Source organism: Euleptes europaea, chromosome 2 (genome assembly GCF_029931775.1).
Source record: "Euleptes europaea isolate rEulEur1 chromosome 2, rEulEur1.hap1, whole genome shotgun sequence".
NCBI classification, from domain to species: domain Eukaryota; kingdom Metazoa; phylum Chordata; class Lepidosauria; order Squamata; family Sphaerodactylidae; genus Euleptes; species Euleptes europaea.
In genome coordinates this window covers 11032480-11048761 of record NC_079313.1, presented here as the reverse complement: position 1 = coordinate 11048761, position 16282 = coordinate 11032480, and the positions used below count along the sequence as shown (strand labels likewise).

The window sequence follows — 16282 nt, the reverse complement described above, 5'->3', positions numbered from 1 at the left end:
TGTTAGTCTTAATTGAGAATTAGAAAAGATTGAAAGGTAATGTTAATTGATTGTATCGAATGTATGAAAAAACAATTAAAAAATTTATATTAAAAAAAGCAGAAGTCCCTCCCCTCCCCAAACCCCACCCTCCTCACGATCCACCCCAAAAATCTCCAGGTATTTCCTAACCCAGAGCTGGCAGCCCTCTTCTCCATAAGATAAGCAAAGCCCATTGTTTCCAATAATTACTAGCCTGATGCCCTGAAGGAAGCAACTAAGTAGGTCATGCATGCAATAATGCCTCAGGTTGGCATCCCCCTTATGGTTGCCAACATCCAGGTGGCACCTGGAGATCTCCTGGAATGACAATGGATATCCAGACCATAGAGATCAGTTCCCCTGGAGCAAATGGCTACACTGGAAAGTGGACTCTATGGCATTATGCCCCACCGAAGTCCCTCCCGTCCCCAAACCCCATCCTCTTCAGGGTACACCCCCCAAATCTCCAGATATTTCCCAACCCAGAGCTGGCAACCTTAGGGCTGCGGCTTTTAACAGAAAAAATAGGTAAGTTTATGGGAGGGCTTTCCATAAATTTATCTAATTGTTCTTTTAAAAGCCCTCTAAGTTGGTGGCCGTCGTCTTGCGGCAGGCAGTTCAATAAATTAAATCACTTTGCATTGTGCAAAGTATTAACGTTGCACTGAGAAACAATTTGCTAGCACCTGCCCGGGGAAAGGAAGAAAATTATTTTCTAACGCTAATATCCAGTTGTATAAATGAACTTTTAAAAGGGTTAAACGCCACTAGTTCAGTTAAGCTTGCCCATTTCAAACATGGTTGCCTTGGAGCTGGGTGAATGCGACCGGCTGTGCCAGCGCGACTGCCCTTACACAATTGCCCCCGCTCTCCTACTTCGAGCACAGGTTTGCCCTTTTCAAATATGGCCTCCGCGGGATTGCGCGAAAAGGGCAGACTGCTCCTGGAAAGGACCTAAAATTGACCGTTCACGCTTGCCGTAGCCGTGGCAGCGACGTTCTCTGAAGATGGCGGCGCCCATAGCAGTCGGTGAAGGGTGGCTCCGGGATGGTTTGCTTGCGTTCTTCTTCCTCTTGCACGTCTTTTATTCCGCGGCCGGGACCGAGGAAGGCGCCAGAACGGCCGAGTTCGACGTGAGGCCCGGAGGGATGGTCCACTCTTTCTCCAGAAGCCTGGTGAGGAAGGAAAACCCGCGAGCCAGGTGGAGACAGCTGATTGGCTGAGTCAGCCCGGGCCGGATTTTATGATTAGCTAGTGAGGTGAAGAGGGGCGGCGCGGCGTGAGCTTTAACGCTTTCAGATTGGAGGGTGGCGGCAAAGTCCTCTCCAGGTTACTGGCAACTTTGGCCCTACTGAGTGTCTATAGAAAGTGGCCAAGCGGGGGTAGTTTGCTTTATTTTGGGCAAGTGAGTGATGACTCCCTGCTTACTGTGACCACCTAGGCTTCCTCGGGAGGTGATGGGCTCTCCTTCCCTGGAGGTTTTTAAGCAGAGGCTGGATGGCCACCTGTCAGCAATGCTGATTCTGTGAACTTAGGCAGATCATGAGAGGGACGGCAGGAAGGGTTGCATCAGTGTTTGGCTCTTGTGGCTCTTCCTTGCATGCTCAGGGCTAGCAATTGGGGTCAGGAAGCAATTTTCCTCCATGCCAGATTGGCCAGGGATCATGGAGGGGTTTTTTTTTTTTTTCCCATCTCTGGGCATGGAGTTGGGGGTCACTAAGGGTGTGAAGGGGGAGGTAGTTGTGAATTTCCTGCATTGTGGAGGGAGTTGGACTAGATGACCCAGGTGGTCCCTTCCAACTCTATGGTTCTGTGCACAAAGCAGCCCCTCTCTTGTATGCCTGTTAATGAATTTCAACTTGTCTCTTTAGGTATACAGTGTGATCTAGCCCCAAGGGTGGGTTTGAAGTCATCGTAGTTTCAAGGTGTGCCTTTTTGATTCTGCACATAAGTGGTGTCATCCTCTGTGGTGGCTCATACTATCACGGCCAAGTAGACAAACAGGGTTTTCTGGCACCCAGACTGCTGCGCCACCCTAGATCTCGGTCATTGCTTGTCCAGCGCCCCTGCTTTTAAGCAAAATTCTTCCACATGTCTACCCACACAGCATTCCCCGTTTAATCAACATACCAGTTTGGGTGTTTTTGCTATCCTAAAAGGATATCAGGAGTAGGGTAGACCGGTCTCGGGGTCTAGTCTGAAGCTTTGTGGGGAGGGGAAGAGACAGGTTTGTGTTTCAAAAAATGGATATCCAAAAGAGAGAGCAACCCAGTTTCTTACACTTCACTCTGCTTACGCTGGGAGCCAGCATGGTATAGTGGTTAAGAGCGGTGATTTGGAGTGGTGGATTGTGATCTGCAGAACAGGGTTTGATTCCCCACTCCTCCACATGAGCGGCGGAGGCTAATCTGGTGATCTGGATTTGTTTCCCCACTCCTCCACACGAAGCCAGCTGGGTGACCTTGGACTAGTCACACTCTCTCAGCTGCACCCACCTCACAGGGTGGTTGTTGTGGGGAGGGGAAGGAAAGGTGATCGTAAGCCGGTTTGAGTCTTAAGTGGTAGAGAAAGTCAGCATATAAAAACCAACTCTTCTTACTTAACCATATTATTTGCCCACACCATACCTCCCCCGCGCTTGCCAAGAGCTCTGATAATATTCTGTAAGACAATAAACTGTGAACTGTTTAAAGCCTTGTTTTTTCTTTGTTTTTCAGGGAGATTATGCATGCACTTTTACCTATGCGGCTCAGGGTGGGACCAATGAGGTGAGTCCCTTCGTCCTCGGGGTGTATGTGTTGCTTTTCTTTAAACCCTGTTTCCCCCTCGCATGGTTTCTGATTTCTAGTGGCCAAGTGATGGGCCCATCTTGCAGAATAAGCACATTGTTCCAGCTGTTCAGAAGGAAAACATGGATGATAGAACGTCGATGTGGAGTAGTGTTCCTTGGAGTGAAGCAAAAGGTTATTCTGGGCTGCAAAAAAAAAGTCCCCTGCATAAGAACATAAGAAAAGCCCTGCTGGATCAGGACTGAGGCCCATCAAGTCCAGCAGTCCCTTCACACAGTGGCCAACCAGGTGCGGTGCCTCTAGGAAGCCCACAGACAAGACGACTGCAGCAGCATTATCCTGCCTGTGTTCCACGGCACCTAAGATAAATAGGCATGCTCCTCTGATCCTGAAGAGATCAGTTCCTCCTCTTCCAATCAGAGTTCTACAAGTGAAAACATAAGAAAGGCCCTGCTGGATCAGACCAAGGCCCATCAAGTCCAGCAGTCTGTTCACACAGTGGCCAACCAGGTGCTTCTAGGAAGCCCACAAACAAGACGACTGCAGCAGCACCATCCTGCCTGTGTTCCATAGCACCTAATATATTCGGCATGCTTCTCTGATCCTGGAGAGAATAGGTATGCATCATGACTCGTATCCATTTGGACTAGTGGCCATGAATAGCCCTCTCCTCCGTGAACATGTCCACTCCCCTCTTAAAGCCTTCCAAGTTGGCAGCCATCACCACATTTTGGGGCAGGGAGTTCCACAATTTAACTATGCATTGTGTGAAAAAATACTTCCTTTTATCTGTTTTGAATCTCTCACCCTCCAGCTTCAACAGATGACCTCACATCCTAGTATTATGGAAGAGGGAAAAAAACTTCTCCCTGTCCACTCTCTCCACACCATGCATAATTTTATAGACCTCTATCATGTCTCCCCTTAGCCACCTTCTTTCCAAGCTAAACAGCCCTAAGAGTCTGATGATAGAAAGAAAAGCGTCTGATAATAGAAAAGCTGAAATTTGGGTAGTGTGTGGTGTGGTTTGCACCTGAAAACTGGTGACAAAAAACTTGTTCTCTTACTGGGGTGCAGCATGATCAACACATCTTGTTGGCACTGGGATCTCAGATGTGTCTGGCAGCTGTCTAATGCATCAGGCGTGGTAAGCAGGGTGTGTGTCGATGGGTTCCGAGACTAACCTTGGTCCCTCTTTTTCATCCTAGCAATGGCAGATGAGTGTTGGGGTCAGCGAAGACAATTTGCTGTTCTCCTGTTCAGTCTGGAGGTTTGTACAAATTTCTGTCCTTTTGTGACTTTAAAACTGGGTGGCCTTAAGGAAGAAGAGAAAAAAGTTGGTTTTTATATGCTGACTTTCTTTCCCTTTTAAGGGGAATCAAACTGGCTTGCAATCGCCTTCCCCACTCCTACACATGAAGCCTGCTGGGTGACCTTGGGCCAGTCACAGTTCTCTCAGAGCTCTCTCAGCTCCACCTACTTCAAAAGATGTCTATTGCGGGGAGAGGAAGGAAAGGAGATTGTAAGCCGGGTTGATTCTCCCTTAAGTGGTAGAGGAAGTCTGCATATAAAAACCAAATCTTCTCCTCCTCCTTCTTCTTCCTCCTTAGCCACTATACTATACCAGCTTCCCTGTTGGGGTGAGGCATGATCCCAGTTACCCTAGTTTGAAACTCTCCTCCAATCTGCCTAGTGGCTCACAGGAGATCTTTGCTCATCAGTCCAAAGATGGCTTTCTCTGCTTCTTACAACTCTCATGCAAGGCCACAGTCCTTCTATTCCCTGGTAAATTCAGGACAAACCAAGGTTCCCAGCCCAGTTGCTGTTTTCCCAGCTCAGCTGGATCCTCCCTATTTCTCTTGCCAATTTGGCTTAATGGGATTCTTCCATATAATTCCTTCTTTCCTTGGTGTCATAGCTGTCTCTCTTTTCATTTGCAGGCCCCAGGGAAAATCCTATCTCTTCTTTACCCAGTTTAAAGCGGAGGTGAAAGGGGCAAAGGTCGAGTACGGCATGGCGTTCGTAAGTCCCTTTCAAAAACCTGGGCAATTGGGGGGGGGGCAGGGACTGCAAAGGGCTGTTAACTATACTGTGCAATTGTCCCTGGACTCACTACATACCATACAGTAAAAAAAAAAAAAAAAAATAGAATATCTGATACAGGTTGAGTATCCCCTATGCTGGACTGCTTGGGCCCAGAAGTGGTCCGTATTTCAGATCTTTCCGTATATTGGAATATTTTGGAATTTTTGCATATACATAGTGAGATATCTTGGGGATGGGACCCAGATTCATTTATGTTTTATATACACTTTATACACATAGCCTGCGTGTAATTTTAAACAATATTTTTAATAATGTTGTGTACATTGAACCATAAGAAAGCGAAAGTGTAACTATCTCACCAGAATACGTTTATCAGATGTTGGTTTGTTGTTGCTCTTGTTTAACAACACCAGGCTTTCAGTCTCCACCTACGATGCAGTGTACACTTATTATTTTAGGTGAGAGGAAACATTGAAAGCAGGCCGCACGGATCCGCCTGCGTGCCGGCTCAAAGGATCCGGTTTTCAGATCATTCAGGATATGGGATGTCCAGATAAGGTGTCCTCTACCTGTATCGATAAAAATATCTATAAGGCACTGAGAGAAAGAGGGCAAGGGGAAAATACACAGTGCCGGTTCTTCCAATTCAAATGCTTATCCATCGTGAACGGGGTTACTGTTCATACCTTTAAGGTACCTCACATTACATTCATAAGCATTATCATACCCCTTCAGTAATTCCTGACTGAGAAATTCTTTTCTCAAAGGTAAGAGCTGTATTACTTTGGAACACATCAAGTGAGTTCTATGTTATAGGGAGAAATGTTTTAACATATATGAAAACAATTTTAAAGATGGCTTTACAACCCTGTATTTGGTTATAAAAAATAGCCCCCTGGCTCACTTCATAAGACACTTAAAGATTATTAGAAATATGTTTGTCTTCAAGATACCAAAATAGAAAGGGGAAGAAAAAACTTCAACCCATAAAGTTCAGGTAACCAAGAAAGTTGACAAATACTTAATAATAGAATAAATACTAATGGGTTACATATGTAAATTTAGCAAAGCTTTAATGCATAACAAATAGTAAATGTTTCCATTATAACAAATGCATTTTGGCCTCAAGGCCTTCCTCAGTGGTACAAATGATTAAAATACACACCATAAAGTAAAATTATTCAAAGTACAACATTGCTGACTTAAGCTTTAAAGCACTCAAAAGAAGTAGGACCAACTCATTAAATAGATAAGTCCGATTTTGTTCTTGGAATAGATTAGGACCATCAAAAATCATTTTTCAGATAGTAGTTCATGTGGTAGTTCATGGTAGTTCATGGTAGTTTCAGTGGTAGTTCATGGTCCAAATATCTCTGTAAGCAAGATCAGAATGAACTGTAGCTCTGGTGTGTATATCCACGTTTCAGAAAGCAAAATATGACTCCCTCGGTCCAGGCCTTCTAAAGCTAGCCAACCTCGCAGGGCTGTTGCACGGGCAAAATGGAGGGGGAAGAACCATGAGCTCCTTGCAGGAGAGGCAAAGTCCAAATGTGTTGTTTCAAAGAGCTCGTGCTGGACTCCCATCCGGACCACCTGTCCACACCTGCATGGTGGTGGAAAGCGCCATTGAGTCGCACTTATGGTGACCTCGCGGGGTTTTCAAGGCAAGAGCTGTTCAGAGGTGATTTGTCATTGCCTGCCTCTGCGCAGCAACCCTGGACTTCTGTGGTGGCCTCCCATCCAAATACTGACCAGGGCCAACCCAGCTTAACTTCCGAGATCTACTGGGCTAGCTTGGGCTGTCCAGGTCAGGGCACACCTGCATCGCTTCCATAAAGGCTTCAGCCCCGAGATCTTCCTTAGGCCTGAGAAACCTGTAGCTGCTGCAGGATGTACGTGTGTGTGTTAAGTGCCGTCAAGTCGCTTCCGACTCATGGTGACCCTAATGAGACAGCAAGGTAGACTTCCTCTGAATATGGAGGATCCACTTAAGTATTTTGGTTTAATAGTTTTTGATAACCTCTTCTCCTTTCTGTAAATGTATTGGGATAACAAGGGAATAGTCTGTTGCTGAGCAGGATAGTTCTGTGTGTGTGTTAAGTTAGTAGGGGAAAAGTCATGGTGAACGATAACGGGAACTGGATGGAACTGCTGAGCTCTTAGGCTCCAGACTATGACAACAACCAGATAAGCACGGAATGTTGACGTGCCCCATCAGAGCATGGATTTGGGATAAATGTCTTTTCCCCAGTACAATCGGGGCTTAGTGATTTTTGCTTTCTAAGAGCAGCTGAGCCACAGCTGGAATAAAAACTGTTTTTCTTGACAACGGTCTCGGGTCTCTCTCTCCCCCACGAACCCCAGTTTTCTGCAACACTATGAATGAAAGTCCTCCAAAACGTCCTATCTTTGACAAGCCTTGCTCAGATCTTGCAAATTGAGGGCCATGGCTTCCTTTATTGAGTCCATCCATGTCTTGTTGGGTCTTCCTCTTTTCCTGCTGCCCTCAACATGCCCTATCATGATTGTCTTCTCCAGTGACTCTTGCTTTCTCAGAATGTGACCAAAGTACGACAGCCTCATTTTAGTCATTTTAGCTTCTGGGGGTCAGTTCAGGCTTGATTTGATCTATAACCCACTCATTTGTTTTTTTGTTCGTCCACGGTATCCGTAACACTCTCCTTCAACACCACATTTCAAAAACATGTTTAAATACGTTCACACGTGAGGATCCGCTGCCTCTTGGAGTTACTTCACCTTTTCCCACCTTCTTCTTTGTAGTCCGCGGCTGCAGCCGGAGGACAGAGTGATGTCCCCTTAAAGGAGGAAGAATTCCATGTGACAGAGACGGGCGGTAAGCCGGAGGCGGCGGATGCTTGGGGAGAAATGCAAAACGCTTTTGCTGTGTAGTTGAGTGCTCGTAAATTCCTCAGTGTTCTCCCTGTGCCTCTCTTGCCATTTGGGAAATGCCGCTTTCCCTGTGAGAAGACGTAGGTTTGGATCCTGCAGATCTTCTAGGCTAGTAACGGTGCTCTCTTCTGGCCCAAGGAGCCAGCGTGGTGTAGTGGTTAAGACCGGCAGACTCTAATCTGGAGAACTGGGTTGGTTTCCCCACTCCTTCCCATGAGCGGTGGACGCTAATCTGGTGAACCGGGTTGGTTTCCCCACTCCCTCTCTCATAATACCAGAATGCGGGGTCATCTGCTGAAGGTGGAGGGTGAGAGATTCAAACAGATAAAAGGAGGTATTTCTTCATACAATGCATAGTTAAATTGTGGAACTCCCTGCTCCAGGATGTGGTGATGGCTTCCAATTTGGAAGGCTTTAAGAGGGGAGTGGGCATGTTCATGGAACAGAGGGCTATCCATGGCTACTAGTCAAAATGAATACTTTAGTACTTCAAGTACTTGAAGGGTTGTCATATAGAGGAGGGTGCCGCGTTGTTCTCTGTTGCCCCAGAAGGTTGGACCAGAACCAATGGGTTGGAATTAAATCAGAAGTTTCCATCTGGACATTAGGAAGAATTTTCTAACAGAGCGGTTCCTCAGTGGAACAGGCTTCCTCGGGAGGTGGTGAGCTCTCCTTCCCCGGAGGATTTTAAGAAGAGGCTAGATGGCCATCTGTCAGCAATGCTGATTCCATGACATTAAGCAGATGATGAGAGGGAGGGCATCTTGGCCATCTTCTGGGCATGGGGTAGGGGTCACTGGGTGTGAGCGTGTGCGGGAGGTAGTTATGAATTTCCTGCATTGTTCAGGGGGTTGGCCTGGTAGTCCCTTCCAATTCTATGAATACTAGTCATGATGCATACCCATTCTCTCCAGGATCAGAGGAGCATGCCCATTATATTAGGTGCTTTGGAACGCAGGCAGGATAATGCTGCAGTCGTCTTGTTTGTGGTCTTCCTGGAGGCACCTGGTTGGCCACTGTGTGAACAGACTGCTGGACTTGACGGGCCTTGGTCTGATCCAGCAGGGCTTTTCTTATTATCTTCTGGAGGGTGACCTTTTTCGGTCAGGCCACCTTGCAGCGGTCTCGAAAGTGACTTGAGCTGAGCTCTCTGCATGTCCACCCTGCAAATTGCTTCTCGGCTCAGAGGGACAAAGGGCATCTTCAAGATGGGTGTTTCCTTTTCCACTTAGCTCGGGGGGCAGGATTAAATATTTAAATTTTTTCTTGGCTTCTGAGGGTAAACACCCCCTATAGCCAGTTCTATTTCCTGCCTTGATCGGGAGAGCAGCCATTTGCAGCTCTCAGCTATTAGGATTAGAAATTCCGAGCTTTAACAATAACCTTCCTATCTAACGAACTCTATTTCTTCTACTATTCTATCTCTTATTATTCTATCTCCTATTCCTTCGTGAGGGAATAGGAGGGATAACATCATAATTAATAGGATCCTTCCCGCCAAAACAAAATCGCTGACCGGCAGGACGATAACTTCATCACCTCAGCCGATTTGGATCCAAGCCTCTTAACGGCTTTACCACAGCCATCCGAGGCTAATATGTCCTCCACCAGTCAACTTGTTGACTTGGGGGCTAAACCTAAAAGAAAAGGGAATTCCAGCAGCGGAGGCAAGCAAAAGAGGGCTGTCTCGGCCAGCAACAAGCGTGCAAAATGCCTCATCGCCACCGCTCGCTCTTCAGCCGCGCCGTCGCGAGGCAGACAAATGCTCGCGACGGCAAGCGGCCCGGAGAACACAGCGGCGTCAGTCGCTCCCTCCGGCAAATTTCTCCTGGGGCGCACCAAGGAGGCTGGCGGCTCGCCATTAGCCCGTACTGCCACAGTGTCTGACGCAGGGATTACAGCGGCGGCGCCTGCTCCTCCTGCACAACTTATACAACAACAAGCACAAGAGGCTAGCGGCTCGCATTTGCCTCATGGAGCTTCGTCCGTGGGCGTCTCGCCCTTTTTTCACGGACCTGAAGCCTCAACAGAGACACCGGCTACCGGTAGGACCTTCTCCCCCCACTTGCAGGATGGCGGGCTAGCTCTCTTGAGGGCAAAGCTCTCCTCAATTATAAAGGACACCTTTGCTGAAGTTTTAAGAGCGGTTCAACCTCCCCCCCCCTCCTTTGTTCTCCCAGCAAATGCAGGGAATACAACAGTCCCAAATTTATCCCCACATGGGAGACCAGGTTAACCGGGCACCTATTAATAATGAGGCCAACACCCTTGGGGACAGTAGATGGCCAACCAAAGCGGCACTAAGGGACAGTTCTGGGCAGCAGACTGCGCAGGTAGAGGAGGGGGATGATTCTATGTCCTCTGCAGGGGACAAATATGAGAGAGAAGAAGGGGAGTTCAGCTCCGATGGGGAAGATATTGTGGAGCAGCCTAAACAGTCCAGAGTTTTTAATGCAGAGGAATTTCCTCTATTGCTTACAAAAACCTTGGCTGCTCTTGATCTCTCAGATGACTCTGAAACACCAGACTCTCAAACCAAAAAAGGGTCAAGAGAATTTTTTTATATGCATGAGACACCAGACAAAGTAGTACCAGTGCCTGAGTATTTTTTGTCCCTTATGAAATCAGAATGGGAGAAGCCCATGGCCTCCAAGCAATGGCCTATACACTCAAAGAAGTTTTATAATCTAGATCAAACCGCCTCAGAAATACTCAAAGTCCCTCTGGTGGAAACACCAGTCACTGCACTGCACACATCAGACATTGTTACAGAAGAGGGGCAGGCCTTGATCAGAGATCAGGCTGACAGAAAGGCAGAGCTGGCCTGAAAGAAATCTCACGAGGCCTCTGCTTTGGCAATCAAAGCCTCAGTGAGAGAGCCTCAGCACTGGTTTCCAGAGCAGCAATTATCTGGGCCAGAAAATTGACACAACTCATTCCCCAAGAGGAAAAACAGGCATGTGAAGGGGTTTCTCGTCTCTTAAGGGCGGTATCCTTCCTGGCCGATGCAACATTAGACACAATGACATATGCGGCTAGAGCCTTAGCTACCACAACAGCTGCTAGGAGAGCACTTTGGCTCCGCCCTTGGCAGGTAGAGCACCGCTGTAAATCAGTGTTAATGGGTTATCCCTATCAAGGGAAACACCTATTTGGTGATAAACTGGACTCCATATTAGTGGAAACCAAAGACAAGAAAAAAGCCTTGCCTAAGTACTTGAACAAAGATAACAAAAGTTCTTCAAATACATCCACCTTTCGATCCTATCATACATTACAAAGATATAGACCAGATCACCGTCGGAACCAATGGAATCAGAGCCGTGGTTCCTTTCGGAGAGGGGGAAGATTCAGCAGAGGGTCAAAATTCCCAACCTTCCAAGGAGACAAAGGGAATAAACCCAACAGACAACCAAAACAGTGACGCCAACACGCTGCCTGTGGGAGGAAGGCTAACACTGTTTCACCCACAATGGTCTTCCTCTCAACCGGACCAGTGGGTGATGGACACAATAACACAAGGTTACAAGATAGAGTTTTCCCGCATACCTCCAAACAGGTTAATGATCTCGCCAGCATCCAAAAACAAGGACAAGCTGCTCAGAACCTCAACAGCGATCCAACACTTGTTAGACATCAATGCGATAGAGATAGTGCCTCTATTGGAACGCTCATTGGGAGTCTATTCAGTGTTCTTTACAGTTCCCAAGAGAGATGGAGGATGGAGAGCCATCCTAGACTTGAAGTTCCTGAACAGATTCATCCCTTTGAGGCGATTCAGAATGGAGACACTAAAGTCAGTCGCGGAGGCACTACGACCTATGGACTTTCTAACCTCCATAGATCTAACAGAGGCATATTTACATATACTCCTGCACCCGCATCATCGACGCTTTCTGAGGTTCCTATACCAGGACATACACTACCAGTTCAGAGCCCTCACTTTCGGACTAACATCAGCCCCGAGGGTATTTACCAAAGTTCTAATTACCCTGGTAGCAAACTTACACAAAAAAGGGATAAGGATATATCCTTATCTCGACGACATACTGATTTGTGCGGACTCAATCCAACAAAGCCTACTTCATACAAACATGGTCTTAGACACACTGACAACACACGGATTTGTAATAAATTACAAAAAGAGCAAACTGAACCCCTCTCAGAGATTGACTCACCTAGGGGTGGAAATAGATACACAACAAAACAAACTCTTTCTCACAAAAGAAAAAATCCTACTCATCTCCACACTAGCAAGGAAGGCATACGCTTCCCGGTCGTGCAAGCTAATGTCCCTCGCCAAATTACAGGGACACATGGTAGCGTGCATACCAACTGTTCAGTGGGCGCGCCTACATGCGAGGCCTCTACAGTGGCTACTCAGACCGTACCAAGGAGACATACAGAAGAAAAGAGACAAAAATGTCCTCCTTTCCAGGGTGGCCAAAAACAGTCTGATATGGTGGTCAAACCAACACAACCTGTCAAAGGGCCTCAGCTTCATATATCCCATTCCAGAACAACTATACACAGATGCTTGCACGACGGGGTGGGGACCGACCTTTCACGAACACATAGCACAGGGCACCTGGTCCCCCCCAGGAACAAAAATTACATATAAACGCTCTAGAAATCAGAGCAATATTCAAAGCCCTACAGAGTTTCAAACAACTGGTCAAGGGAAAGGACATCTTAATTAGAACAGACAATGTGGCAGCAAAGGCACATTTAAACAAACAGGGGGATCCAGATCCTCAACGCTACACAAGGAAGCACTATCGATTCTACAGTGGGCAGAGGTCAATCTAACATCTCTCTCTGCGGAACACATACAGGGAATCACAAATACACAAGCAGATTGGCTCAGCAGGGAGACACTACACGAGGCGGAATGGGCACTTCACCCAGATGTTTTCTGCAGCATCACACAAAAGTTCGGGACACCATTGGTGGATCTGTTTGCCACCAAAGCAAACCACCAGATTCCGAGATACTACTCCAGATACACACAGGTAGGAGCCAAGCAGTCGGACGCACTGACGACTCCTTGGCCCAAGGGCTTGTTATATGCATTTCTGCCACTGCCACTCATTCCAAGAGTACTGAGAAGAATACAGTCACTGAAGGCGCATGTACTCCTAATAGCGCCACATTGGCCCAGGCGGCCATGGTTCCCTACACTGATACAGTTCTCGAACAACAGAACCTGGAGATTACCAGTAAGACAAGACCTTCTCATTCAGGGTCCAGTTTGCCATCCCGATCCAGGATGGTACAAAATGACCGTTTGGGAATTGAACGCAGGAGATTGTCCAAGCTAGGTTACACGGAAGACATTATTAACACCATTCTGGCGGCACGGAGACCCTCAACGCAGAGGATCTATAATTCAACTTGGAAAGCATTCACTAGATGGTGTAGGCGCAATAAATTCAATCCCATCAAACCTCACACAATAGGCATCCTGTCATTTCTTTAGGAGAGTCACAAAATGGGTTTGGCTATCTCCACACTAAAAAGACAACTGGCAGCAATAGCCACTATAGTACCACGAGTAGCAGGCTACAGTTACAAAACATCCTCACATAGCATCATTCCTTAAAGGCATATCTCAAATCTCTCCACCAGTTAAACATAGATTTCCCACCTGGAGCCAGCATACCGTGCTAACAGCACTCACAAAGCCACCCTTTGAGCCTCTGACAAAGGTGAGCTTAAAATGGTTGAGAATGAAGGTCCTCTTTCTAACAGCCATAACATCGGCTCGGAGTTAGGAGCACTGTCAACTCGCCCTGGTCTTATAATTTTCCACAAGGACAAGGTGATTTTGAGACATGACCATTCTTTTATACCCAAGTGTAACACCAAATTTCATAGAGGGCAGGATAGTTCTACCATCATTTTGCCCCAATCCAAAGCCACCTGTAGAGAAGTCGTGGCATTCATTAGCCCTGCGTAGAGCATTACATGTCTACATATCCAGAACAGAAACCATTAGATCTTCAGAGTCACTATTTATAAACATTTCACAACCAAAAAAGGGTAAACCAATGTCCAGGGCTTCTATCAGCCGCACTATCTCACAATGCATTAAAACGGCTTACACGGAAAATAAACTGCCTATACCTGGGGGCATAACTGCTCATTCCATTAGAAGCATGGCCACCTCGACGGCCTTCGACAGACAGGCGTCCATAGATGAAATCTGCAAGGCGGCCACTTGGTCGTCCGTGTCTACATTCGTAAGACACTACAAATTGAACATTTACTCGTCTGCTGAAGCAGCTTTTGGCAGACGAGTCCTGCAAAGTATATTAGAGGACGTCTAACCCTCCCTGGGCGGGGACTGCTCTGGTATGTCCCACCTTGAAGATGCCCTTTTTCCCTCTGAGCCGAGAAAGAGCCTTGGCTACTTACCGTGAAGGCTTCTTCTGCTCAGAGGGACGAAGGGCATCTTGCCCTCCCAGACGTCCATCACATGTTTGAGTTTTCAGTTGCATAACAGTTCACTACAGTTTCCTGTTCAGCTACACAAACTGATAGTTCATTAAGATAGATGTTTTTTTTAATTACTGTTATTAACATACACCAGAGAGATACTGGGGACAATAGAATGTTGTTTAACTTTTCTGTCAGCATTTATCTACTAATCTTATAAGGCTTGGAAAGTATTTACCTGGCTGTAGGGGGCGTTTACCCTCAGAAGCCAAGAAAAAATTTAAATATTTAATCCTGCCTCCCGAGCTAAGAGGAAAAGGAAACACCCATCTTGAAGATGCCCTTCGTCCCTCTGAGCAGAAGAAGCCTTCACGGTAAGTAGCCAAGGCTCTTTTCAGGCTTGCTCAACAAGGTAATTCTTCACCGGAGATTTCCATCCCCATCACAGAACTTGCTTGGACTTGCAAGGTTTTCTACGAATTCTTGGCCTTCGGGACCAGCAGGTTTCCCGAGGCCGAGCAGTGCTGCCGCTTTGCCCGCCCGCACGTCTCACACCAACATTGTTGTCTTCCTCTTTCAGTATCCCACAAAGAAGGCAAATTCCGCTCTGAACTTTCCAGGCTGGTGATAGTGGCAAAAACAGCCCATGACGAGCTGTGACCCTTGAGCCGGATGGCATCGCGTCTCACCAGGAACAATCCTGCGGAAGAAAAGGGTGCTTCGGCCGATATTTTTGTCTGGTGAGGATTGTCCAGTCAACTTTGGGACTTCGTTTTTTGTATGCTGGGACTCACAGGTGTTCCCGAGTGTTCTAAACTGCTCGGAGAATTTTGGGGTTTGCCGTCTGTTATCTTCTGCTTTAGTGATCCGACGGCTACAGAGAGCGCGGTTCAAGGTGGGGAAAACGGGCGAGGGTGTCCCCTGCCTTATGTGCTTACCTCCATCGTTAGTCTGTAGCTGCAACGGTGGAACATCGCAGACTTATTTGTTGACCCCTTTGGCTCCTCCAGAGCGTTCTCAAACCAAAATATGTTTTCTTTTTTGCCACCTCTCTGCCTCTCCTCCTCCCCCCGTCACATAATTTGGTTCCAAAATTCTTTCTTTTCCTCGGAATAAATAAATAAAATCTCTTAAATTACACTTTGTGTCTTTCGTTTCACTGTTTTAGATTTGTGGATTGCATGCGCCTTTTTTGAGCCTTCTGCTGCTGAGGGGAGGTCGGGGAAGTTGTTGGGTGGCGCGCAAAGATGGAAGTATCTTGTCTGTCATTTTTGACACAAGCGTAGTGTGGGTTTCCTTGGGAAATGCCATTTATAAGAATGTTTCTGCTGAATGTGGGATTGAACCCCACATTTATCCAGTTTTCTGGTGCCTCGTTTCAGTTGTGAAGAAGAAGAAGAAGAATTGGTTTTTATATGCTGCCTTTCTCTACCACTTAAGGAAGAATCAAACTGGCTTACAATCACCTTCCCTCCCCCTCCCCACAACAGATACCCTGTGAGGTAGGTGGGGCTGAGGTCACCCAGCTGGCTTCATGTGTAGGAGTGGGGAAACCAACCTGGTTCACCAGATTAGAGTCCACCGCTCTTAACCACTACACCACGCTGGCTCTTTCTTACAAAGAGAGGGGGGAGGGGGAGGTAGTTGTGAATTTCCTGCACTGTGCAGGGGGATGGACTAGATGACCCTGGGGTCCCTTCCAACTCTATGATTCTATGAACTTAGGTACATGCAGGGTGCACGTGCATTCACTTTAACATGGGAGCAGGGCTTCTGTCCTTCAGGCACCACACTATCCTGTCCCAGCCCTGTAAGGACACCTAAAGAGTCTTGTTGGCTCAGGCCAAAGGGCCATCTAATCTAGCATCCCGTTTCAAACACAACCAGCCTGATATTCCTAGAAGGCCCACAAGGGGGCACTGTAGGCCAAAACTTCCCGGTTCCCCCAAACTGGTATTTGGGAGGTAAATTGCCTCTGTTCATGGAAGCTTGAATTTATCCTAGAAACATGGCTATGTATTCTGTGCTCAGAGATGTTGTAAGGCGGGTTTGGGTGCCCATTTGATGTGCATTTGTGG

General features: G+C 47.0%; 1 protein-coding gene across 1 annotated transcript; it reads left to right on the top strand.

The window, feature by feature from the left end:
• The first annotated feature begins 1028 nt into the window (after window positions 1–1028).
• MYDGF (myeloid derived growth factor) lies at window positions 1029–14864 on the top strand. Its single transcript, XM_056845470.1, has 6 exons — window positions 1029–1196; window positions 2739–2789; window positions 4019–4080; window positions 4751–4832; window positions 7638–7710; window positions 14785–14864. The coding sequence occupies exons 1-6, from the start codon at window positions 1029–1031 to the stop codon at window positions 14862–14864; spliced, it is 516 nt and encodes a 171-aa protein (XP_056701448.1).
• The last annotated feature ends 1418 nt before the right edge of the window (window positions 14865–16282 follow it).